The sequence below is a fragment of the Clavispora lusitaniae genome, assembly GCF_014636115.1.
Source record: "Clavispora lusitaniae strain FDAARGOS_655 chromosome Unknown tig00000185_pilon, whole genome shotgun sequence".
NCBI lineage: Eukaryota > Fungi > Ascomycota > Pichiomycetes > Serinales > Metschnikowiaceae > Clavispora > Clavispora lusitaniae.
Genome location: NW_027093979.1, coordinates 316,219 through 337,113, shown reverse-complemented (window position 1 = coordinate 337,113; position 20,895 = coordinate 316,219). Strand labels below are relative to the sequence as shown.

The following is a 20,895-nucleotide window of genomic DNA, read 5'->3' as shown; positions in this document are numbered from 1 at the left end:
ATTGAGAATCCAGACGCCGGGCGAAGATTGGCGCCTGTAATTGACGCCTGAACTTGTATTTGAGCCGAGTCTGTTTGAAACGATAGCGTCTTTTCTCAGACTTTATTGTGGTTTAAAAGGGAGCCAATTTCAAAGCAGTCTTTTGATCGCTATCAGCCAAGAGGATCCAGCTATTCATTTGTATATAGAACGATTGACAATAGTCAATTGGCGTTTGTATCTGAGAAGATAACAATCACGTACTACGCTTTTGCATAAGACTCATGTAGCCTTCACTAAGACAAAGAGTAGAAAGATATCATATTGCCCAAACTATCGAATCGAAATTTACGGAGAAAGAATATCGAATCAAACCAATACCAATAACAGTAAGACTGAAAGAATGGAGCGGAAATGTCTTCGCTAACGAATGAAAGTCGCTTCTATCGATTGATAGAATAAATGTACTACCTTACTAGATCTGAATCAGGCACACACAAATCATGATTGTATCACGGCCCATAGTTCTGCAATAGCGTTTACCTTAGTTCGGGAAAATCAAAAGAGTCGAGCCCGAAAATTCACTCACAGTGAATGTGTAAGAGATAATCGTCATTTGGCCATGCATGATAATATCCAAGTCTGGGTTCAGAGACTTCAATGCTTCAAATGTAATCAAACTATCTTGCCTCGATTATTGCATTTTGTTATCGTTGCAAGCCCCACCTGTTGGAGTTTAAACTTGTTTTCTTATCGTTTCAAGCCTCACTTGTTGGTGTTTAAAATTGTTTTCAAGACCAGCTTTCTTCCTCCGTAGGCGTTCAAGTTCTTTCTCTAATTTGCCCATCAAGGTAGAGACATGCATGTTTGTTCGCTTTGACCATTTTGCCGATTCAAACTGAATAACGTCCAGCTTGGACTGGTCCCCATGAAGTTGTCCGGCAAATGTCATGACTCGGCGCAGGTGCCAAGTTCCATCTTTCTTGTTCTTCAACAATTGCGTTCACCATGCACTTTACTTCAGTATTGCATACCGCTTCCTTCGATTTTATACCGCTTCCTTCGATTTTATACTGGTTCCTTCGATTAATACTGCTTCCATTATACCGCTTCCTTCGATTTTATACTGGTTCCTTCGATTAATACTGCTTCCATTATACCGCTTCATTCAATTTATACTGCTTCCATTATACTGCTTCCTTCGGCTTTCCTCCCTAGCGCTTGCCAAAGAAGTTGCGGTGGAAATCCAGGAACGACTTCCAGTGGTAGCAGTCTGACGACTCGCGGATCTGCTCCAAAGCAGGCATCCACGACCGGATGTCGGCCATGCGCTTCTGGGTGTTGGGGTGTGTCGATAGAAACTCCAACATGGGCGTAGCCTTCTGCGACTTCTGCTCCCATGCGCCCATGCGGGCCCAGAAATCCACCGCCCGTGTCACATCGAAGCACAGATGCGCCATCAACTCGCAGCCGATCCGGTCGGCCTCGGACTCCATCTCCCGCAGCGCCGGCATCTGGAGCAAGCCGGCAATCAAAAGGTCGTTGAACCACGAGATTCCCGTGGCCATGTACAAGAGGGTGGAAAGCGCAAGGTAGATGGGCTGTTTGCTCAACTGCTCCAGCGAATGGTGGGCCAACTGGTGGGCCAACTCGTGGGAAAGCACTGTGGCCAAGCCGTCCTCGTCTCGGCAGATGGGCAAGATCAGCAGGAAAATGAAGATCTTGCCGTTGGGCAAGATAAACGCATTGGGCGGCTCTTCGGCGCCGTGAGGGCGGATGATGTGGATGCTCCAGTCCAACAGACGCACGTGGGCGGCCTGCTGCGGGTCTGGGGTGTTGTCCACGGCGCTGGCCAAGAGACGGTTCATGACCCGCAGAATGAGAAGGTAATTGGGGTCGCCCGACGGCGAAATCTGGTTTTTGTACTGCGCCATGATCTGCGCATAGCTGTAGTCGCCCACTTTCCGCTCGAGCCAGTAAGGGACCCAGAGCAAGCGGCGTCTTTTGGTGAAGGGCGCCTCGTCCAAGTTGTAAAGATAGAAGGCGATACAGGAGCCGGCAAAATAGAGCGTGTAGCGGGACTGGAAGAGGCGGGTAAAGGAGACGGTGGGCTGGCTGCCAAAACGTCGATAGGAGGCGTTCCGCTTGAATACCAATGGATGAAAGAGACGTGGAAAGGACCGGAACATGGGAGATAGATGGAACGGATCAGATGAACAGAGCAGATGAAAATGACAGATAAAAACGACAGATCAAAATGACAGAGCAAAATGACAGATAAACAAGATGACAGAATCAATAAGTCGAATAATTGGGAGAAGGCGTGGAATATTAAAAGTGAACGGAAAGGAAAAGATAATTGGCGCGATCTAGATCTGTAGGTGGATGCGAAGATAGGAAGACCAGCAATAGAAATTGAAGTGGAAGAGAATTAGAAGAATAGTTAGAAGATTTATTGTGGAGGGAAAATTAGAAGACTAGTTAGAAGATTAATTGTGGAGGAGAATTAGAAGAATTGGTTAGAAAAGATTAGTAGTGGAGAATTGAGAAGTTATGAATGATGGAGATTGAGAACTATGAGAACCGAAGTAAATAGATAAGCAGGTCCCAATGAAAGTGAATGAGATGCGTATATTAAAGGCACAGACATAAAATCACAGTTCCTAATCCTTGGGAAGTAAGACACTACTTCAAATTACAATTGGACTCCAAGCATTCAGGTAATTATCCAAATAACCTGTTTCGATAGCTTCTTTGGGACAGTCAGCGTTTCAATAATTGTGTCTAATGGATACGATGCAATGTAGTTATTGTATTTCCGATTCGATATACAATGCGTTGATGGATCTTAGGCTTTACCGATTTTGAAGGCTAACTTCAGAGCTGAGTTCGTCATGTCACTGTTTATTGAAAGCTTTTATTGCCACTTTACATTGGACCCACTAAATGAAGAGTCCAGTAAACTAAGATTTTGAACGTATCCATGTTGGACCGCAATGGATGCCACCTATGATACTGATCTTGAGGGCAGTTCATTGTTCAAGCACGTCGAAACACGATGAAATCGCATGGATACTCAACCCACCAACAATGATGGCGTACTATTGTCCTATACTTGCCCAGCAAGTACGACGCCCGTATCCAGCATACGCTGGCATCATTATCGGATCACCGACACGGAAATGAGATCTGAAGGAAGCTCGGCATTGCTCGATTCCTTTTCTTGGATTTGATTTTATACTCGTGAGAAGTGTTTTGAAACTGACTGAAATGAAAAAGGCCTGGCATAGATGACAACGGCCATCAGAGATGACAACGGCCATCAGAAATGACAACGGCCATCAGAAATGACAACGGCCATGAACAGTAAAGATGACAACGGCCATCAGAGATGACAACGGGCATGAACGGCAGAAATGACAACGGGTAAATAGACGATGGATTGTCGAAGATGTGAATTGATAAGACTCTGCACGAGTCACTTTGATTGGAAGGAAGAAGCCCTCGTTAGAAACGTATGAGCTGTCCATGTAGGCACCCTAACCGAAGAGGCCATATTCATGATGACTGAAAGATAGGCTCGATTATTGTTCGGCCGTGGTCAGTCGTTTGGTCAGTCGTTTGGTCAGTGCCATTTGATCAGTGAGGCAGTTGATCAGTGAGGCCTTTTGATCTTGTTGCTCTTGTTCTTGTTGCCTTGTTCTTGTTTCTTGTGATCATGTTTCTTGCTGCTCTTGTTTCTTGATCTTGTTTCTTGATCTTGTTACCTTCTTGACTGCGCCACGGGCGGAAGCTTGTCGAAAAAAGGCGCCTGGAGCTGCTTGGCCAACGTGTCAAGCAGCCGCGAAGGGTCCGAGCTGGGCGTGCTGCGCCCGCTGCGCCCGCTGTGAACACTGTGGCCGTCTAGCACCGGCGGCGGCTGCGCCAAGTTGACGTCGTCCACTATGGGAATGAACTGGTCGTAGAAGGCGTATGCGGACCGCGTGTGGACCGGCGGCTTCGGTTTGTCGGACAAGGTCGAGGCCAGGTGCTCGGGCAGCTCGGGTAACAGGCCGCAGGGCGGGTCGGAGCTGGGCGCCGACGCTGGGTCCGAGCGGGCGTCGGGCGGTATGTCCACCACTTCCACCGTGGCCGAAACGGTCTTGGCGGCGGTTTTCGGGCGCTGCGACAGATGGGGCAGCTCCGACAGCAGCGCGTTGGGTTTTTCCGGGAGCGGTGTCTTGGCCTCGAACGGCGTGTGGAGCGCCTCGTGGAACGCCGTGTACGAGTTGTTATCTCGCAACTCAAAGTCGAGCGCCGTCTGGGCGTCCTCGCGCTGGTCGTGGCGCCGGCGGCGCAAAAAGAGAACGGTGCCGCCGACGAGAACAACGAAGCAGGGGATTCCCACGGCCAAGCCCACGGCCAAGCCCTGGTCGTAGCCCATGATTATGAGAATAGGAGAGGTAGCGAACAAAAACGACTGAAAGACGACCGATGATCGACTGATGTTCTGATGTTCTGATCGACTGATGTTCTGATCTTCTGATGTTCTGATTGACTAATGTTCTGATCTTCTGACGTTCTGATCTTCTGATCTTCTGACGACTGAAGACGAAAATGAACTCGGCACTGGCAGATGGAAACGGAAACGAAACTGGACTGGAATGCCAGAGGTTGTGGCAGGATCGGATGGGACGCCGGATCTCACGTGAACGAGAAGGCCGAAAAGGAGACTGCGGTTGGCGATGGATGGATGGACTTGCCGGCTAAAGTCCGTTGGCGTTTGTTCGGTGAGAAGAGGCCGAGTGAAAAGCCAGCTTGCGGTGGAGATCCGGGGCGGCGAGTCGGGTCGCGGCCGGAACTCGCACTTCCGGGCGCACCGGACGAACAGTTGAATAATCCATGGATACAATTATTGGATAGTGGATAGATAATGAAGATAATTGGATAATGAAGATAATTGATATATAGTAAATGGAAGATTATTGATATGTAGTGGATAATGGAAGATTATTGGATATAGTAAATGGAAGATAATTGGATATAGGAAGATTATTGGATATAGTGGATAATCGAAGATTATTGATATAGTGGATAATGGAAGATTATTGATATAGTGGATAATGGAAGATTATTGATATAGTGGATAATGGAAGATAATTGGATACATAGGACAGTGGTTAGATAATTGGATAATTGGATATAACTGAATATGGTAAGATGGTTGGATATAACTGATAGTAGATACATTGGTTAGTAGATAATTAGTGAAGAAAGAAATACAACAGAGACGTTTGAATGGTTATCTAAGGAACGAATGCGAAGAAGATCTACGGAAGACCAAAGGTGGGTGAGAACATGAAATTAAGTACGGATTCAGACGAAGAAATATGGAACGGAGAGTGATTTCTACAAATGATAGCCAACAGGCACAAACATATGTGCTAGTCTACGGTAAGTATTACATTATTTAATTCCGGAGACTCAACCAGGGAAATGACAAACATTCCATGTTCTTGGTCTACTTCATTCTTAAAATGCCTATTTGACGGAGTTTTGAATGGAAGAACGAAAAAAAGTCTCCGTTAAGATAGCTAAAGTTCCGTGGCTAATATAGCTTGTCATTGATTGATTTTCGTGTTTTTGGCTGACCCTGCATTCGAATCACAGATACCCCATGTAAAAACAAGAGAAAGAGAATAACTAGTTGAAAGCTGAGAAAAGACCCATTGCTTTTTATCAGATATACCGAGTTGGGAGAATTTTCATTAGCTAACAGCCTGTTTTAAAGAATACCGGTTGCAAGATCGAAAAGATCTACAATAGTCATAACTCGACAGATAATGCGTAATTTAATTTCTTGGGAGAACCTTAACAATTACCACTTTGTCGTACAAACTCATCGGGTTGAAAAGAGAGATGAGAAGTACTTAAGGCAATGTAAGCATTACGTCTCAAGTACTATGCTGTCTAGTGTATTAGATTATGGCAGTCTAGTCATATCCTATTCTCCTTCTGAGGGTACATTGGACTAGTAGAGTATATAGGTTAAAGGCTGTGAGGATTGTACGAATGCGAAGAGACGATTCACTTTTTCTTGATAAAGACGCTGACTTGACTGATAAGGACTGAATCACAACTCACTGTTTCTTGTAAGTCGACTCTAATACTGTCTTATGTGAGTACATGGGCAAAGCAATTGGTTATTGCCTTTATACATTTCAATCAATAGGGGAAATTCGATAAATGTCTTGAAATAGGTTATACTCGTGCTCACCTTGAATAGTTCTTTTAAGTTCCGTTCAAGCTTTCCAGGATCCACATTTATTTTAAGAAGATACATCAATGTTGAAGGTTCAGCTTGTCTGGATGTGTATGATTTATCAGCTTTGAAAATATTCGGACAATTCCTCGAAAGACCACGGATCTTCTTCTAGCACTGTCATCGACACATGTCATACTCTATAATTCATAGTGAGATTTCATGATGCTCAAGCGTACAAATAATAAGGCAATACTACTTGTCCATTAAATGTTATGCCGACGAAATCGACATTCGTTTCTTTTATCGACTTATTTGCATTTTAAAAGCTTATTTTCGTTTAAGTTGGAGCTAAATTACGCAGACTTCCGAGGGCAGGGTCCTTCCTCATTGGTTTCCGAGGGCCACACATCCTGCATCCAATCACGTCGGATGTGTTCGAGGCGGGAATCCGCATATACAGGACGAAGCTAGTCAAAGTTTCTCCGTCCCTTGTGGAGCTGAACTTTCATCCCGAGATTCAAAGGAATATGCTGGATTCATATGCGCCTGCGTATCATATGTTGGCCATTTTTTGCGTCAAAAAAACCGTCGTACGTTTTTCCTGTCTATGTATGCGCATAACAACAGACAGGCACTTGCCTAATACGGAAGTATTATGAATAGCATAGCCATTAATGGCCATAAGTGAAAGAAAGTTGGTTGAAGTGGATTTGAATTTATGTATCAGGTGAAATGCGTCTGAAAATATGCTTTTGGTTTTGAAATGAAAATGAGGTTTCCGAATCAGGATACTTAGGCACATCTTAGCAGTAATACATTAAGCCTAGGAGTAATACATTAAGCCTAGGAGTAATACATTAAGGCTAGGAATAATACATTATGGCAATGTGTTGATTTTTTACTACTGCCGAACCATATTTAAGCTGATCCAGTTCAGATGCAGTCAAATGTGTCAATTCTTGGCGCCTTGGCATGCTAGGAGTAATAATCCACCCAAGTGTAGTGTAATAAGATGAATAAAAAGTTGAAAGCTTCATTATTCGAACTGGAATTGCATGCAAAGCATGTGGCATAGCCATAGAATTAAACTTTTATCTGTTTCCATTACTTCAGGTTCGCGAGCTCACAATGGTGTAGAAATTTCTACTGAATGTTCAAGCCAAATCTAGTATTGACGTCCATATTGCCAGATTCTGGCACCAAAGTTTTATTACAGTAGCTAGATATTAGACTTTTGGAGAGATGGTGACTTAATTTCAAGTGATAAAGCTATTCACGTTACCACCTGTAGTAAAGTTATGGTTGATTAGATGTTAAGTATTCCTGAGATGTTTCAAGCATTATAAGAGAATACTACACCGTCAAGATTCTCGATAACCTGTTTGCTTAGAGACGTTGGCCTGCTTAATCTTGAAAAGTGTTTAAAGGAGCTTAAAGATCAGGATGTTACAGTACACTTACTAACGAGTGATTATAATTTCCATTAATCATGCCCGTGTATTATTGAAGTCTCCAACCAATCGGCCGATCAACAATATCCAGATATGAGCTTGACCGGGTACTTGACATTTTGGATCTGTGCCAGTGACACCAGTACATAGTATGCTATGCATTCCATTTCTTCTTTTCCGTACCTCTATTAGAACGCCATTTCTGACACAGTTCAAGCCTACAATTATATTCTTTCCAGACCCTGGATTGCTCTGATCCCGTCCAGACATGATGGCCCAAGTTCTATTTTTCTCCTCCATTTTTTATTTCTGTCTTTCCGTCTGTTCTCCATGCTCATGTCAATTCACGCCAATACCGTCTTTCCTCATCTTACAATCTGTTCTGGCTCTACTCCTTGCTCTTACTGTTCCTTGCTCTTGCTGTTCCTTGCTCTGCTGTTCCTTGATCTTACTATTCTCTGTGCTCCTATCTGTTCCTCTTACGCCTGTAACTGCATTCCTATGTACATCACAACTCAAAGTCCAACGTTGGGTCCTTCATCAAGTCCAACACAGTGCCGTCGGCCGTTTCCAACGTGAAATGGTGCACGTCGAACGGAACCAACTTCAGCGTCCTCGAAGCTTTCAAACGCAACTTTCCGGCGCCGCTATCGCCCCGGACACCAAACACAACGTCAATGTCGCCCCGAACAGTGTTCAAGGGGCCCCAGATCCAGGGCCACGACGACTGGAAGCCGATGTTGGGGCCCAATTCCGCCTTGGCCACATCGGATCTCCGCAAACAGTAGAGAACAGAGTTGATGATGGGCGATCTCGTCTTCTCGTAGTTGAAAATCAACGCACACAGCAAGGTCACGCCCACAGCATAGACCCAGAAGTATCTTTTGTTTAGTTTTTTGTCTGCAAACGGATCAGGTAGTTCTCGGTCGACATTGACGACTTTCCTCTCGACTGCCGGATCTGGAACGGCGGCAAACGTTCTGATGGCAGAATTGAAGAGAGGAGCATGAAGACTTTTCGGAGTTAATCCGGCCACGTTGGCCCGAAACGCTCTAATTCCGACTCTATGCATTGGAAAGAAGAGTGGTGAGGTTTTTCCAGTGTGTGGTGTATGGATTTCGGGTAGTAAGGTGGAGACAGAAGAGAGAAAAAAAAAGTCGTCTAATTTGCTCAATGTTTAGAAGTTGAAGTGATTTTTGTTTCTTGGGCCGTCCTTGTTTCTGTAAGTTGGTCTACTTTTGTACTTTGCTAGGAGGATAGCACATTGCGGTTTCGCAAGAAGATTCTTACTGGCATAGAATAGCCCATCAAACGACAGGCAACAGGCAAGGATGTACTATTTGCAAGAATTCTTCTTCTTATTTAGCTTCTTTTTGGTTTGGCCAGTGTGTTCGACTCGTTGTTCGAATGTGTGATGAATTCTCACGCAGAACATAATAAATGGACGGATTCCAACAGCCTAGGTTTGAGAGAGTAAATGTTGAGCGTTTTTATCTGTTGTTGTCAACGGAAGAGCTGCCTCTAAAGCTTTAACTTCTGCTATCACAACTTGATTGTGAATATCAGTAGAATAATTGCTAGTGTGACTTTCAATTCGAGCGTCGAAGAGAATGATCGTAGTAATAAACTGAAAGTTTCAAGTAGTGACCGGAATGAAAAAGCAAGGCAAGAACTTCCAGAAGTGGGTTGTGGCACCTGGTCTATGATCAAGAGCATCCACGAGTCTTTTCTGTAACAACTTGATCACTGAGATATTGCAAGAGAATGAATTGATAGTCCGAATGCTCTACTTATCTGCCAGAAGCATGTAATGCTTAAATGTTTGGTGTTGAGTCCACCTAACTTGAAATCTGCTCATGGCATTGTTGGATTGTTGAAACAGAAACTCGTACATGTCTAAATACTCTGTTTAGACCAGCATGGCAAGCGAATAGTCCTTGATTAATGGCCAATGCATTTTTTTCTCGTCAGCTATCCTGCTTCTGATCTTGCTTTAACATGACTGATGAAGATTTTGGGCAGAAGTTGATGCCATAAGAGTAAACACGTCACAGTCGAGTAATTATCCAAGTAATTGGAAAATACCGATGTCTTTTTTTCAATTTCAAGTTCGACATTCATCCTTGGAGTACGTTCATTAGAATCTTGCACAATTCTTGGAAGGAAAGATAAAGTAAGTTTCATCCGCTTGCGATATCCACTACATTACATATCAGACAGATATTGTACTATTAGAACTCAAACTGACCTTCATAAGACACGAAAACCTCCGCCTACGTTCCTAAACCTGTCGGTCCATTAACTACATAGACTAAATTGTCAACTGTTTAAAAGGTGCTAAAGGTCACACTGGCACACCATCCAGTCCATAAAATCGTATTTCGGCGCCTGGATTCCCCGGGCCCCAAGCGTATCCCGTAGGAACTTGGCCAAAGCTAGCGCCTTGGCTGCTCTTTTCGGAAACACAAAGCAAACCGTCTCTACGCCAAACCGTTCAGAGCACATATCTAGAAGATCTATACTCAATCGTGGAGACTGTTTTTGGGCTAGCAAAACGTCTAGCGACACGGCCAGAAGCTCAAGCCACACGACTGCGCCCTTTTCTGTCGCTTCGAGCGCCCCCTGGACAAGAACATCCAGGTTTCGCTTGATGGTAAGCGCCAGTTTGGAAAAGTGAATTGCGAAGTCAAAGATACTGCTCGGTTGCCGGATCGAGCCAGGAAGTGTTCGATTGCGAGTGCATGGAATTTTTGGTATAGATATTCATGGCTAAAGTTTGTGGGTTGAAGAAGATGGGAACTTGAAGAAGATGGGGAACTTGAAGAAGATGGGGAACTTTGACTTTGACGTTATCAGGGCGGAAACGCTCGGCGATAGGGTGGTGTCACGTGACAAAAGGAAGAAAGAATCAGACAAGCAGATGGGAGTCGAAAGGAGCCAAGAAAGGAACGTTATAAGAATACGATGGCTACTATGTGAATGTAACTATGACGGAGCCTTATAACAACGAGCCTTAATATGGAATCGAGCCATATGGAATCGAGCCTTATGGGACGAGCCTCATAAAGACAAACCTTATGGGACGAGTCTTATAAAGACAAGCCTGACGAGGCGTACATTAAGAACCTACAATAATGCTTCGGATGACGCATAAGAACAGAAAAGATAATCGTTTTTGTGTATTGGAGTCTCTGGCGTTGCCCATGTCACGTGCGCAGGGCATCTCAAAAAGTCTACAATGAGAGGCATCGCTATTACCTTTCGGCAATGGCCAAAAAAAGTATGTAAGAATTTCTAGCCATTTCGGCCCTGGAAGCTGATTTCAGAAATCACAAACAGAATCTTAGTCTTGAGTCTATTCGGATCAACAATAGTTTGATCAGAATAGTTTGATCAGAATAGTTTGATCAGAATAGTTGATCGGATTAATAGTTGATCGGATTAATAGTTGATCAGAACCTACAAGCTGGTTAACCATTGAAGTCGGTAACAGATCCTAGATTCGAATGCCAGAGATGCTTTGTTACTCTTCCAACTTATGCTAACTTCTAGTCTCAAAACATAGCAGAGCGGCCCGAAGAGGCGAAATCTCCACCGACGGAGATAGACTGTTGGAAAACATCCCCAAGGCGGAAAACGACGATGTCAAAAAGTCCATCATCCGAACAACCATCAAAAACGAAAACTTGCTCGCGAAGAAAATGGAAATGGACAAGATCAGGAAGAAGGGAGCCAAGCGGAAAACCAGCGCATTGAAGAGCAAAACCGATCGGGGCCTGAGAGTGGAAGGTATTCTTGCCACGAAGATCCAGCAAAGTATTGAACGGTCGAAATACGTCCAAAGCGCCCGCAAGGCTGGCTGGGACAAGATCAACAAGACCATTGAAATCAAAAACGACTTGTTGGAAGAAAAGAAGACACCTGTTCCAACGGAGGACGACGTGGCCCAAATGGAGGAGGACGAGTATGTGGACGAGTTTTTCGGCAAAGAGAAGGAGAAAAGCCCCGAGGGCCCAAAAAACGCTTTTGCGTTGTTGGAGGAGACAGAGGCGTGATGTACACTAGTGTAAGATAGGATATAGAAACAACATAAGGAGCCTGAAAAGAGGAGGATTAAGCAAGTAGTAGACTAGCAGATGTGCAAGTGTTTTTGGTGGTCATCTTGAGTTGTAAATATGAGGATCTGTAGCTCAGTTAAACTCAACGAATACTTCACTGAAGGTCTGCCTTGATTTACTGTCTGAACAAACTGTTGAATAAAGGGAAAGGCCAATCAGTTCTGCGTTGTCTTAGCTAGAACTAAAGTTAATGTTCTGCGTTCTCTTAGCTAGACCTAAAATTAATGTTTTGCTTTCTCTTAGCTCTTAAAATTAATGTTTTGCTTCTCCTAGATAGACCTAAAATAATGTTCTGCGTCCTCCAGTCTTAGACCAATCAAAGAGGAATCTTTAATCTCGGAATAATCGAGAAAAATGCATAATCCAAGAGACAGACTTGGTGAATTGGCCGGAACCGAGCGTGATTGAACATCGTCGCTTACAAGTCCAACCATAATGATGCCTTACGAACCGTTTGATCATATAATGAGAAGCATCTAGGAAATAGGCTAATTGTTGTGGCTGACGCCATGTTCATGTCGGTAATTGGTTTGTCATTTGGTCACTATCAATTCATTCTGTCACTTCTTTCGTTCTATATTATTGTCATATTTTAAATTGTCATCTGTCATATTCTCATATGTCATACTGTCATTTTGTCGTTTGTCATTTTGTCGTTTGTCGTTTTGTCGTTTGTCCTTTTTGTCGTTTGTCATTTGTCATTTGTCATTTGTCGTTTGTCATTTGTCATTCTATTTATCATTCATTCATTCATTCATTCATTCATTTGTCATTTGTCATTTGTCATTCTCACACTCTCATCCCATTCTCTGATTACCTTCACCATTCCATCTCCTACTTTTCCATTCCGAAATTTTTTCATCATTTATTCATCATTATTCATCATTTATTCACCACTATTCCACCACTATTCCACCATTATTCCACCATTATTCCACCTTCACCTTTTCACCTTTGCAATCTTATCACTCGCCTGCACAAACCGTACCGTATCAACACCATCCATCAAACCAGTCTTTCAAGCCATGAAACTTTCTGCTCTCGCCAAAATCGCCGTGTTTCTCCACGGCGTGTATGGAATTGCCTTTGAGCCCTACAACGTGCTGCTGTTGAGCAAAAGCTCTTTTTTCGAGCAGTTTGACTATGATTCCGTGCAAAGTTCCCATTGGGTTCCGTCACGCGGCGAAAAATCCGACGGCTCCAAGTATTTGGGCGAGTGGGCGGTCGAGGAGCCCACGGTGTATCCCGGATTGGCCGGCGACCGGGCGTTGGTGATGAAAAGCGAGGCGGCTTACTATGCCATTTCTCGGCGGTTGGACACTCCGTTGAAAACGGCCAAAAGCGACGTGGTGTTGCAGTTTGAGGTGAAGTTCCAGGACGGAATCACATGCGGTGGCGCCTACGTCAAGTTGTTGACGGATGCCAGCGACCAGGACCACTTTTCGGACCGCACGCCTTTTGAAATCATGTTTGGGCCCGATCTCTGCGGCTCCAGCAACAGAGTGCTCTTCATTGTCAAGACGCAAGTCGGCTCTGAAGTGGTGGAGTCCCGGCTCCGGACGCCGCCCATGGCCCGCGAGAACCGCTTGTCCAACTTGTATACGCTTGTTCTCCGGAAAAACTACGATGTGGAAATCCGCATCAACGGCGACGTGGCCAAGGCCAGCAATCTCTTCACGCCGCATTTCATGGTGCCTCCGTTGTCCGAGCCCGAGTACATCGAGGACGCCGAGGCCACAAAGCCGGACGACTGGGACGACCGCCGTTTTGTCGAAGACGAAACAGCACACAAGCCAGACAATTGGGACTCGGACCACGGAGCAATGTGGATTCCAAACCCGGACATCGAAAAGCCTGCGGGCTGGAACGACGACGAAACTCAGCCGGAGTACATCAGAGACCCCGAGGCCGAAAAACCGCAAGATTGGGACGAAGCAGAAGACGGCGAGTGGAAAGCGCCTTTGATCAGAAATCCTCTCTGTCTTTACGGCTGTGGCCACTGGGAGGCGCCCAAAATCGTCAACCCAAACTATAAAGGCGAGTGGGTGCCGCCCCAAATCCCCAATCCAAATTATCAGGGCGAGTGGACACCACCAAAGATGAAAAACCCAGCGTACACGGGCAAAAACGAAATCGACTTCAGCCCAGTGGAAGCTCTTGGGATCGAGGTCTGGAGCATGCAAGCCGGAGTTCTGTTTGATAACATCTACTTGGGCCATTCTGTCAAGGAAGCTCAAAAGATCGGAAATGCCACATTTGTCCCTAAAAGCGAAGCAGAATACGCTGATTACGAGAAGAACAAACCTAAACCAAAGCATGAACCAGCTAAGCCACCCAGATCTTTTGAAGACATGCTTGAAGACGAGTCTGTTTCTCAGTTTTCCCAGTTTGTGGAATTTTTGCGTTTGTTTGTATGGACTCGCTACATGAGCGTAAAAGATTTCTGGGCCATGTTCGAAGCTGATCCCGTTTACACGATTAGCTCGCATCCATTCAAGTTCGCCTTCTACTGTGCCGTTTTCCTTATAGTTTTTACATTTGTCTTTGGAGCAATCAACATTGTGGCTTTCATGGTGTTGAAAAAGGACACGCCGGCGGCGCCGGAAAAGAAAGAGAAGGAAGCTGAAAAGGAGAAAATAAAGGAGCTTTCTGAGGAGGAGGTTCTTGAAATAATCAGGGGAACAGGGGCTCTGAGAGGACAAACGGCGCCTAGAAGAAGGAACTAAAAGCCATGAGACTGAAGAGGTCCACAAACTGTTTGGAAGGCTGTCATTTCGAATTCAGTTACAACATTCATGACAGGTAGAGGCGGGTCTGCTTATATGATGAAGCCTAGCATCTCTAAGCTGACGATGTATGATGGTTTTTCCATTAACAGACGATCTGTACTCAGAATTATCAGCATAGAGAACATATTGATCGTGGTGTAAATACGTTGCTGATGGATTCTGAACGCATATAGTAGACATAGATGAGCAAATTCAAACAGATTTAATCAGTAAATGAAAATCACTGATGATGTGGTAGCGAGGAGGAATTTAACCCAAGAAGAAAAGTTCATCACATTCATCAGATTTATCAAATTCATCAAATTCATCAGATTTATCAAATTCATCAAATTCATCAGATTCATCAGATTTATCAAGTTCATCACATTCCTCAGATTCAATGCATTTGTATTAGTTCGATGGAGATGAAAGCTGCACACATTTGTTGAAATGTGGATTATCTCCATGTCAATTTCCCATATAGAATGAAACTGGATAAGCCTACAACTGGAGGCTATACGAGTCTTAAGAATTACGTAAAGGCGATCAATTCCCCACCATCATCAAAGCGGTAGCCTGTTTGAAGATCAATCAAATGCAATGTCAGTGACATGAATAAAATAAATATTGTCTTGCCAGTGTCTTAACGTCTGGCCGCTTTGAATATATTGAAGATATGTAGTGACGAGTCAGCGTGATATAATAACTGGTACGTCCGGCTCTCGTTAAATTGACCAAGTTATGTCTCCCTGGGGTATTCATGCACTTACGTTGTCATTTATTATGTTTGCATTTCTTGAACCTAAATTCTTTCAAAGTTTTGTCTTGACTTATTTTATTCTATCTTGTCTTTACGTGGAGCAGCAATTCTTGTTCTTTCACCTTACCATATGTATGCTTCAGCCAAACATAAATTAACCATAGAGAAGATTAGAATTGAAGACTATAGTGACAAAATTACACTCACGATTGAAGATAGTGACAAAATCATCATAATGTCTTTTCTTTTTTTTTCGACTAGACTACTTTACTTGTTCTCCATCTATTGAATCGAGCAATAATGTCTTATCGTGGAATTCAATTCATTTAGATGGCAGTTGGTCTTGGATAGGAGTTTATTCTACTGGCACATGCATATTGCCTACTGTTCTCCTACTTCGCTTGTCGTTCTACTTATTGGTCACTATTACTGCAGTCTTGTAATTTGTCATTCTTTTTTGTCATTCTTGTTTTTGTCATTCTTGTTTGTCATTCTCGTAATTCTTGCAATTTTGTCATTCATGCCATTTTTGTAATTTTGTAATTTTGTAATTTTGTAATTTTCAATTCTTTTATTCTTGTAATTCTGTAATTTGTCATTCTTATAACTTTTTGTAATTTTGTAATTCTGTAATTTATTAATTTGTAACTCTTAATTCATTTTCTTGCCAGTCTTGTCTTTCGGTCTTCTTCGCATTCTTCCTACTCCTAACTTTCTTTCCACTTTCTACTCCTCTTTCTACTCTTCTCTTTCCCCATGCCGAAAAGCCGCTTCTACGTATCGCCGCTTCTCGTTCTCCTTCTGCTTTCGGTCTTGGCCTACTATTACCACGCCGCCCCGGCGCCCCCAATGAAAATCCGCCTTTACACCCACAACATCCGCTACGACAACAGAAATCCCGGAGCAGGCGAGCCGTACTGGGAAAAAAGAGGCCCCGCAGTCGCCCAAAGCATCCGCTTCCACACACAGCCGGGCCTGTCTGTTGTTTGTCTTCAGGAAGTGCTCCACCACCAGCTTTTTGGCCTTTTGGACACGCTCAACCGCCACGACGACTGGAGCTACTACGGCGTGGGCCGGACGGACGGGAAAACGCAGGGCGAGTACGCGCCCATCTTGTTCAAAACCAACGACTGGGAAGTTGTGCGTTCCCACACGTACTGGTTGAGTCCCACGCCAGAAAAACCGTCCAAGGGCTGGGACGCGGCGTTGGAAAGAATCGTGACGGAGGTTGTTTTGCGGTCAAAGGCGTCTAAAAAACACGTCAAGGTCATGAACACGCACTTTGACCACGTGGGCGTCGAGGCCAGACGGGAACTGGCGCGGTTGATAGCGGCCAAGATGGAGCAGGGCTCCGAGCCGGTGTTTTTGTGCGGCGACTTCAACACCGAGCCCACGGACGAGCCGTACCACGTGCTCCAGAGCACGGGCTTCAAGGACAGCCGTGTCCAGGGCAAGGGCTACGGCTACGGCTCGACATTCAGCGGTTTCAACCGGAAAAACGAGGACAACACCATCATCGACTACATTTGGGCGGGCAACGACACGCAGTGGCAGGACTACGGCGTGGTGCCCAACTTCTACGACTTTTACATGAGCGACCACCGCCCGGTGATTGCGGACTATGTGATTTAGGCATCAAACAGCAAAGAATGCACTGATTGAACTCGCATGAGTGCTATGGTTTAAATACTTTTGATGATGAGTGCTATGGTAAATACTTTTGATGATGAGTGCTATGGTTTGAATCTTTTTGATGACTTTCAATGGAAAAACTGCAAAGCAGTGATTGATCTAGACTTTCAGCGAAGTGGGAGACTTGCACTGATTTATACTGATGCTATGATGCAGTGACTGGTTAGTGATGAACTATGGTCTGGCCACTTTACTTCGAGTGGATCGCAAATAGTTATGGACAGCTTGTTTTGGTGAATGTAGATGTCTAGTTATTAACGGTAGTCGATCCATAATCCATAACTGATACGTATTGCAAACTACAATCTAATTCACAGCTTGATAGCATGATACTGCTCCAGCGAATGAAAGTGTTGAACAACAGACGAAGTTGTTGCAATGATTGGCTTTTTCTATTCTAGCAAGTGTCAATATTCATAATCTTGGACCAAGAGATTTGGTCTTGAAGCCCATTGAAACGGAGAATCTGCTTGCCCAGTATTGAGCTAGACGAACGAAAACCTACCATAGGGACTATCAGTGCCGGTGGAATTCTCAAACCAGTGCTTAGACTGAATATTGCTTGATTAGACTGAATCTCAACAAACCAGTGCTTAACCGAATCTCAACCTGCTTAGACTGAATCTCTATTTCGGTAATAAGGTTAGGTTTATTATTTGACGAAAGTATAAGTTGCAGAGTTCTAAAAATAACGGAAGTGGAGTCTTGGGCTAGCTTCAATATCTATAGTAACGTTTGCCAACTTTTGGTCAGAGAATGCAGTTTATGCGTTGGCCAGGAGCCCAGTTCTTCAAAATATGGTCAAAGTATGCTGCAGACAATTCGACAATAGAAACTTACGTCTGAATCGGATGGAACTGAGTTCAAGCACAATTGCCAGAAATATTCTATTGCTACGCTATTGAAAGAACCAAAGATGGACATAGAAGAGGAGGAAAAGATATCATGAAGGTTCAAGCAAGGATCCAAAGAGAGCCGTCTTATGATGTCTTGGTTCATTGAATGGCTTGACCTGGCATAGTAAGCTGGGTCTTGTATGAACATTTGGTGGCCTATTGCTACTTTAAATTATCGCTCTAAGATAAGAGTGTAGGATATGAACATTTCGGATGGAAGCTTGTCTGGCTTGTCAAATTCCTCGATCTTCTGTTATGGGATCAGACTTGGCATTCGATTTGATGTCTGATCTTCTGATCTTCTGATGATGTCTGATGATGTCTGATGATGTCTTCTAATTCTTCTGATCTTCTGATTCTTCTCTTCTGGTTTCTTCTCTTCTGATTTCTGATCTTCTACTGTCGCAATTTCTGCGTGCCATATCTCCGACTTTCTCTGCATTTCCCCCTGACCCCAGTTTTCTCTCCTTACCATATCACCCGAATTTTACCATTGCTCTGTCAGACGTGGGAAAAAGAAAAAACAACTTCTCCGCTTCTCCGCTCGCCATGGCCCAAAACAGCGGCAAAAACGGCCCCGTCTGCAGTACGGCCTTATCGTCCCAGCCAAAATACGAACGAAACGCACCATTTAAGGAAAAAGCCGGATTCGCCCATCGAGAACCCGGAGTTGAAATGTGGGGTCGATGCGGATTCCCCACTATGATAGGTGAAAACTGGCACACGGACTTGCTTTTTCTTTTCTTGGCACCACGTCAAGGTGGTAGTGGCAGGGCGACATTTGGAACATCGTTGCTTCTATACACGAGGCTGGCGACTTTTCCGGAATCGACGCGGCAACTTTTCCGGGAATCCACGCGGCAACTTTTCCCCTGCTTATCAAAAGTGTTTACTCTGCAGTTTTTGAGTGGCCCTTGTCTGCACGCCCGCATCATGTAGGGAACTCCTGAATTCGGAGATGCTCCGATCACGACATTTGGACACCACCATCGAAAGAAAAATGACTCCACAAAGTCTGTCTCCACAATACTGCCAGATTCTTCCTTGCCAAACAATCAATGTGTCTATTTTTTTGAAGGCATTTTTTCTGGGCACGCAGAGCACCTATGATAACTAGACGCTGCTGCATATACGCGCCCGTGCGTCGCGGGGTACGTATGTCGCGCATACCACATAGACACCTTCACCACAAGGCCCATTTGCTCTGGGTATAAATATGGCCCGTATTTCGTTTCCGTAGACATATCAGAAACCAGAGAGTATCCGAAAACATGCATTCTGTCGTTTCCTCGGTTCACTCCGAGTATGTGAAGGAGCACAACCAACATGTGATGAAACCGCCCAAGTTCACCTCTCGCGCCATCAAAAAGTACTTTGCCACGAGAATCCTGTCGCTTTTCGTGCCCAAGGAGGAGTTGCAGAGATACACGAAGAAGGAGATCTTCAACCCGTTTGCCGATCTCAACCAAATGACCTTGAAAAACTGGAACTATTTTTTCATGGGTTTCGTGGGCTGGACCTGGGACGCCTTTGACTTTTTCGCTGTTTCCTTGAACACAAAGGCCATGGCCAAGACGTTCGACAAGTCGGTGAAGGACGTCACGTGGGGCATCACCTTGGTGCTTATGTTGCGTTCTGTGGGCGCCATTGTTTTCGGCTACTGGGGTGACCGCTACGGCAGAAAATGGCCCTACATCATCAACTTGTCGCTTTTGGTTGTGTTGCAGATTGGAACGGGTTTTGTCAAGACCTACGAGCAGTTTTTGGGCGTGCGGGCGCTCTTTGGAATCGCCATGGGCGGTGTGTTTGGTTTTTCGTTGGCCACGGCCATGGACGATGCGCCAGCCGCATGTCGAGGCATTTTGTCGGGTATTTTCCAGGAAGGTTACGCCTTTGGGTATCTTTTGGTTGTTATTTTCAACAGAGCCATCACAGACAACTCACTGCATGGCTGGAGAGCCATTTTCTGGTTTGCTGCGGGGCCTCCAGTGCTTTTCATTATCTGGAGAATGATGTATCCCGAGACAGATGCGTTTATTGCGCAGAAGGCCAAGATGGAAGAGAACCGCAAGACAGAAAAGTCCACTTTCGGCCTCTCCAAAAACGCCAAAGAGGCCGTCCGCAGATACTGGCTTGTGATGATCTACTGTGTGCTCATGATGGCCGGTTTCAACTTCATGTCCCACGGCTCGCAAGATTTGTACCCTACGCTTTTGAGCTCGCAATTGCAATATGGAACTGACCGCTCGACCGTGACCAATTCCGTGGCCAACTTGGGCGCCATTTTCGGCGGAATGGTGTGCGGCCACTTTTCCACTTTTGTGGGCAGAAGATTGACCATTATCTTGGCCTGTATTCTTGGAGGCGCCATGATTTACCCATGGGCATACACAAAGGGCCCAGGCATCAACGCCGGCGCTTTCTTTTTGCAAGCAGGCGTCCAAGGCGCCTGGGGTGTTGTTCCTATCCACTTGTCCGAGTTGTCGCCTCCAGCATACAGATCCTTGGTTGTTGGACTTGCGTACCAGTTGGGTAACTTGGCGTCTTCGGCATCTTCTACCATTGAAACCACCATTGGAGAACAGTTTCCCATCACGCTTCCAAACGGAGAGCCGGGCTTTGACTACTCCAAAGTGATGAGTATTTTCATTGGCGCTGTTTTTGCCTACATGATTATCATTATTCTTTTGGGTCCAGAGAACAGAGGCGCTGACTTTGACATGGAGAGAGACAATGTGCTTACCGAGGAAGAAGATGGCTTGCCGGACGACGACGACAGTTTGAAGGACGGAAAGCCAAAGGTTATTCATAAGGAAATGGCTGAGGAAGCTTAGGTATTTAGTGTATTGACGTTACTTAATCATGGGTTGTAGTCAAGCTGCTAGCAGCGTTTTCAAAAAAATGCCATGGAAGGCTACGTTCTACTAAATTAGTCGTCCCATTTTGGTCTTTCGTGTCTATGAGAAATATTTGATCAGAGTGATCAG

General features: G+C 44.8%; 8 protein-coding genes across 8 annotated transcripts; 4 read left to right on the top strand and 4 right to left on the bottom strand. All coding sequences in view use genetic code 12, as the record gives it.

Moving 5' to 3' along the window:
• Positions 1-1,193: 1,193 nt before the first annotated feature.
• On the bottom strand, positions 1,194-2,168 carry FOB63_003818 (metalloendopeptidase; the record flags this gene model as incomplete). The annotated part of the gene is made up of 1 exon (XM_002614634.2): positions 1,194-2,168. The coding sequence occupies one exon, from the start codon at positions 2,166-2,168 to the stop codon at positions 1,194-1,196; it is 975 nt and encodes a 324-aa protein (XP_002614680.1).
• Positions 2,169-3,742: 1,574 nt separating this feature from the next.
• FOB63_003817 (uncharacterized protein) lies at positions 3,743-4,402 on the bottom strand (the record flags this gene model as incomplete). Its single annotated transcript, XM_002614637.2, has 1 exon — positions 3,743-4,402. One exon carries the CDS (start codon positions 4,400-4,402, stop codon positions 3,743-3,745), a length of 660 nt encoding a protein of 219 aa, XP_002614683.2.
• Positions 4,403-8,182: 3,780 nt separating this feature from the next.
• FOB63_003816 (uncharacterized protein) lies at positions 8,183-8,746 on the bottom strand (the record flags this gene model as incomplete). Its single annotated transcript, XM_002614640.2, has 1 exon — positions 8,183-8,746. The coding sequence occupies one exon, from the start codon at positions 8,744-8,746 to the stop codon at positions 8,183-8,185; it is 564 nt and encodes a 187-aa protein (XP_002614686.2).
• Positions 8,747-10,011: 1,265 nt separating this feature from the next.
• FOB63_003815 (uncharacterized protein) lies at positions 10,012-10,338 on the bottom strand (the record flags this gene model as incomplete). Its single annotated transcript, XM_066102359.1, has 1 exon — positions 10,012-10,338. One exon carries the CDS (start codon positions 10,336-10,338, stop codon positions 10,012-10,014), a length of 327 nt encoding a protein of 108 aa, XP_065958302.1.
• Positions 10,339-10,941: 603 nt separating this feature from the next.
• On the top strand, positions 10,942-11,729 carry ECM1 (Ecm1p; the record flags this gene model as incomplete). The annotated part of the gene is made up of 2 exons (XM_066102358.1): positions 10,942-10,954; positions 11,245-11,729. The coding sequence occupies 2 exons, from the start codon at positions 10,942-10,944 to the stop codon at positions 11,727-11,729; spliced, it is 498 nt and encodes a 165-aa protein (XP_065958301.1).
• A 1,088-nt stretch (positions 11,730-12,817) lies between these two features.
• FOB63_003813 (calnexin) lies at positions 12,818-14,518 on the top strand (the record flags this gene model as incomplete). The annotated part of the gene is made up of 1 exon (XM_002614641.2): positions 12,818-14,518. The coding sequence occupies one exon, from the start codon at positions 12,818-12,820 to the stop codon at positions 14,516-14,518; it is 1,701 nt and encodes a 566-aa protein (XP_002614687.2).
• A 1,558-nt stretch (positions 14,519-16,076) lies between these two features.
• FOB63_003812 (uncharacterized protein) lies at positions 16,077-16,952 on the top strand (the record flags this gene model as incomplete). The annotated part of the gene is made up of 1 exon (XM_002614642.2): positions 16,077-16,952. The coding sequence occupies one exon, from the start codon at positions 16,077-16,079 to the stop codon at positions 16,950-16,952; it is 876 nt and encodes a 291-aa protein (XP_002614688.2).
• A 2,227-nt stretch (positions 16,953-19,179) lies between these two features.
• Positions 19,180-20,742, top strand: JEN2 (Jen2p; the record flags this gene model as incomplete). Its single annotated transcript, XM_002614643.2, has 1 exon — positions 19,180-20,742. The coding sequence occupies one exon, from the start codon at positions 19,180-19,182 to the stop codon at positions 20,740-20,742; it is 1,563 nt and encodes a 520-aa protein (XP_002614689.2).
• Positions 20,743-20,895: the final 153 nt, after the last annotated feature.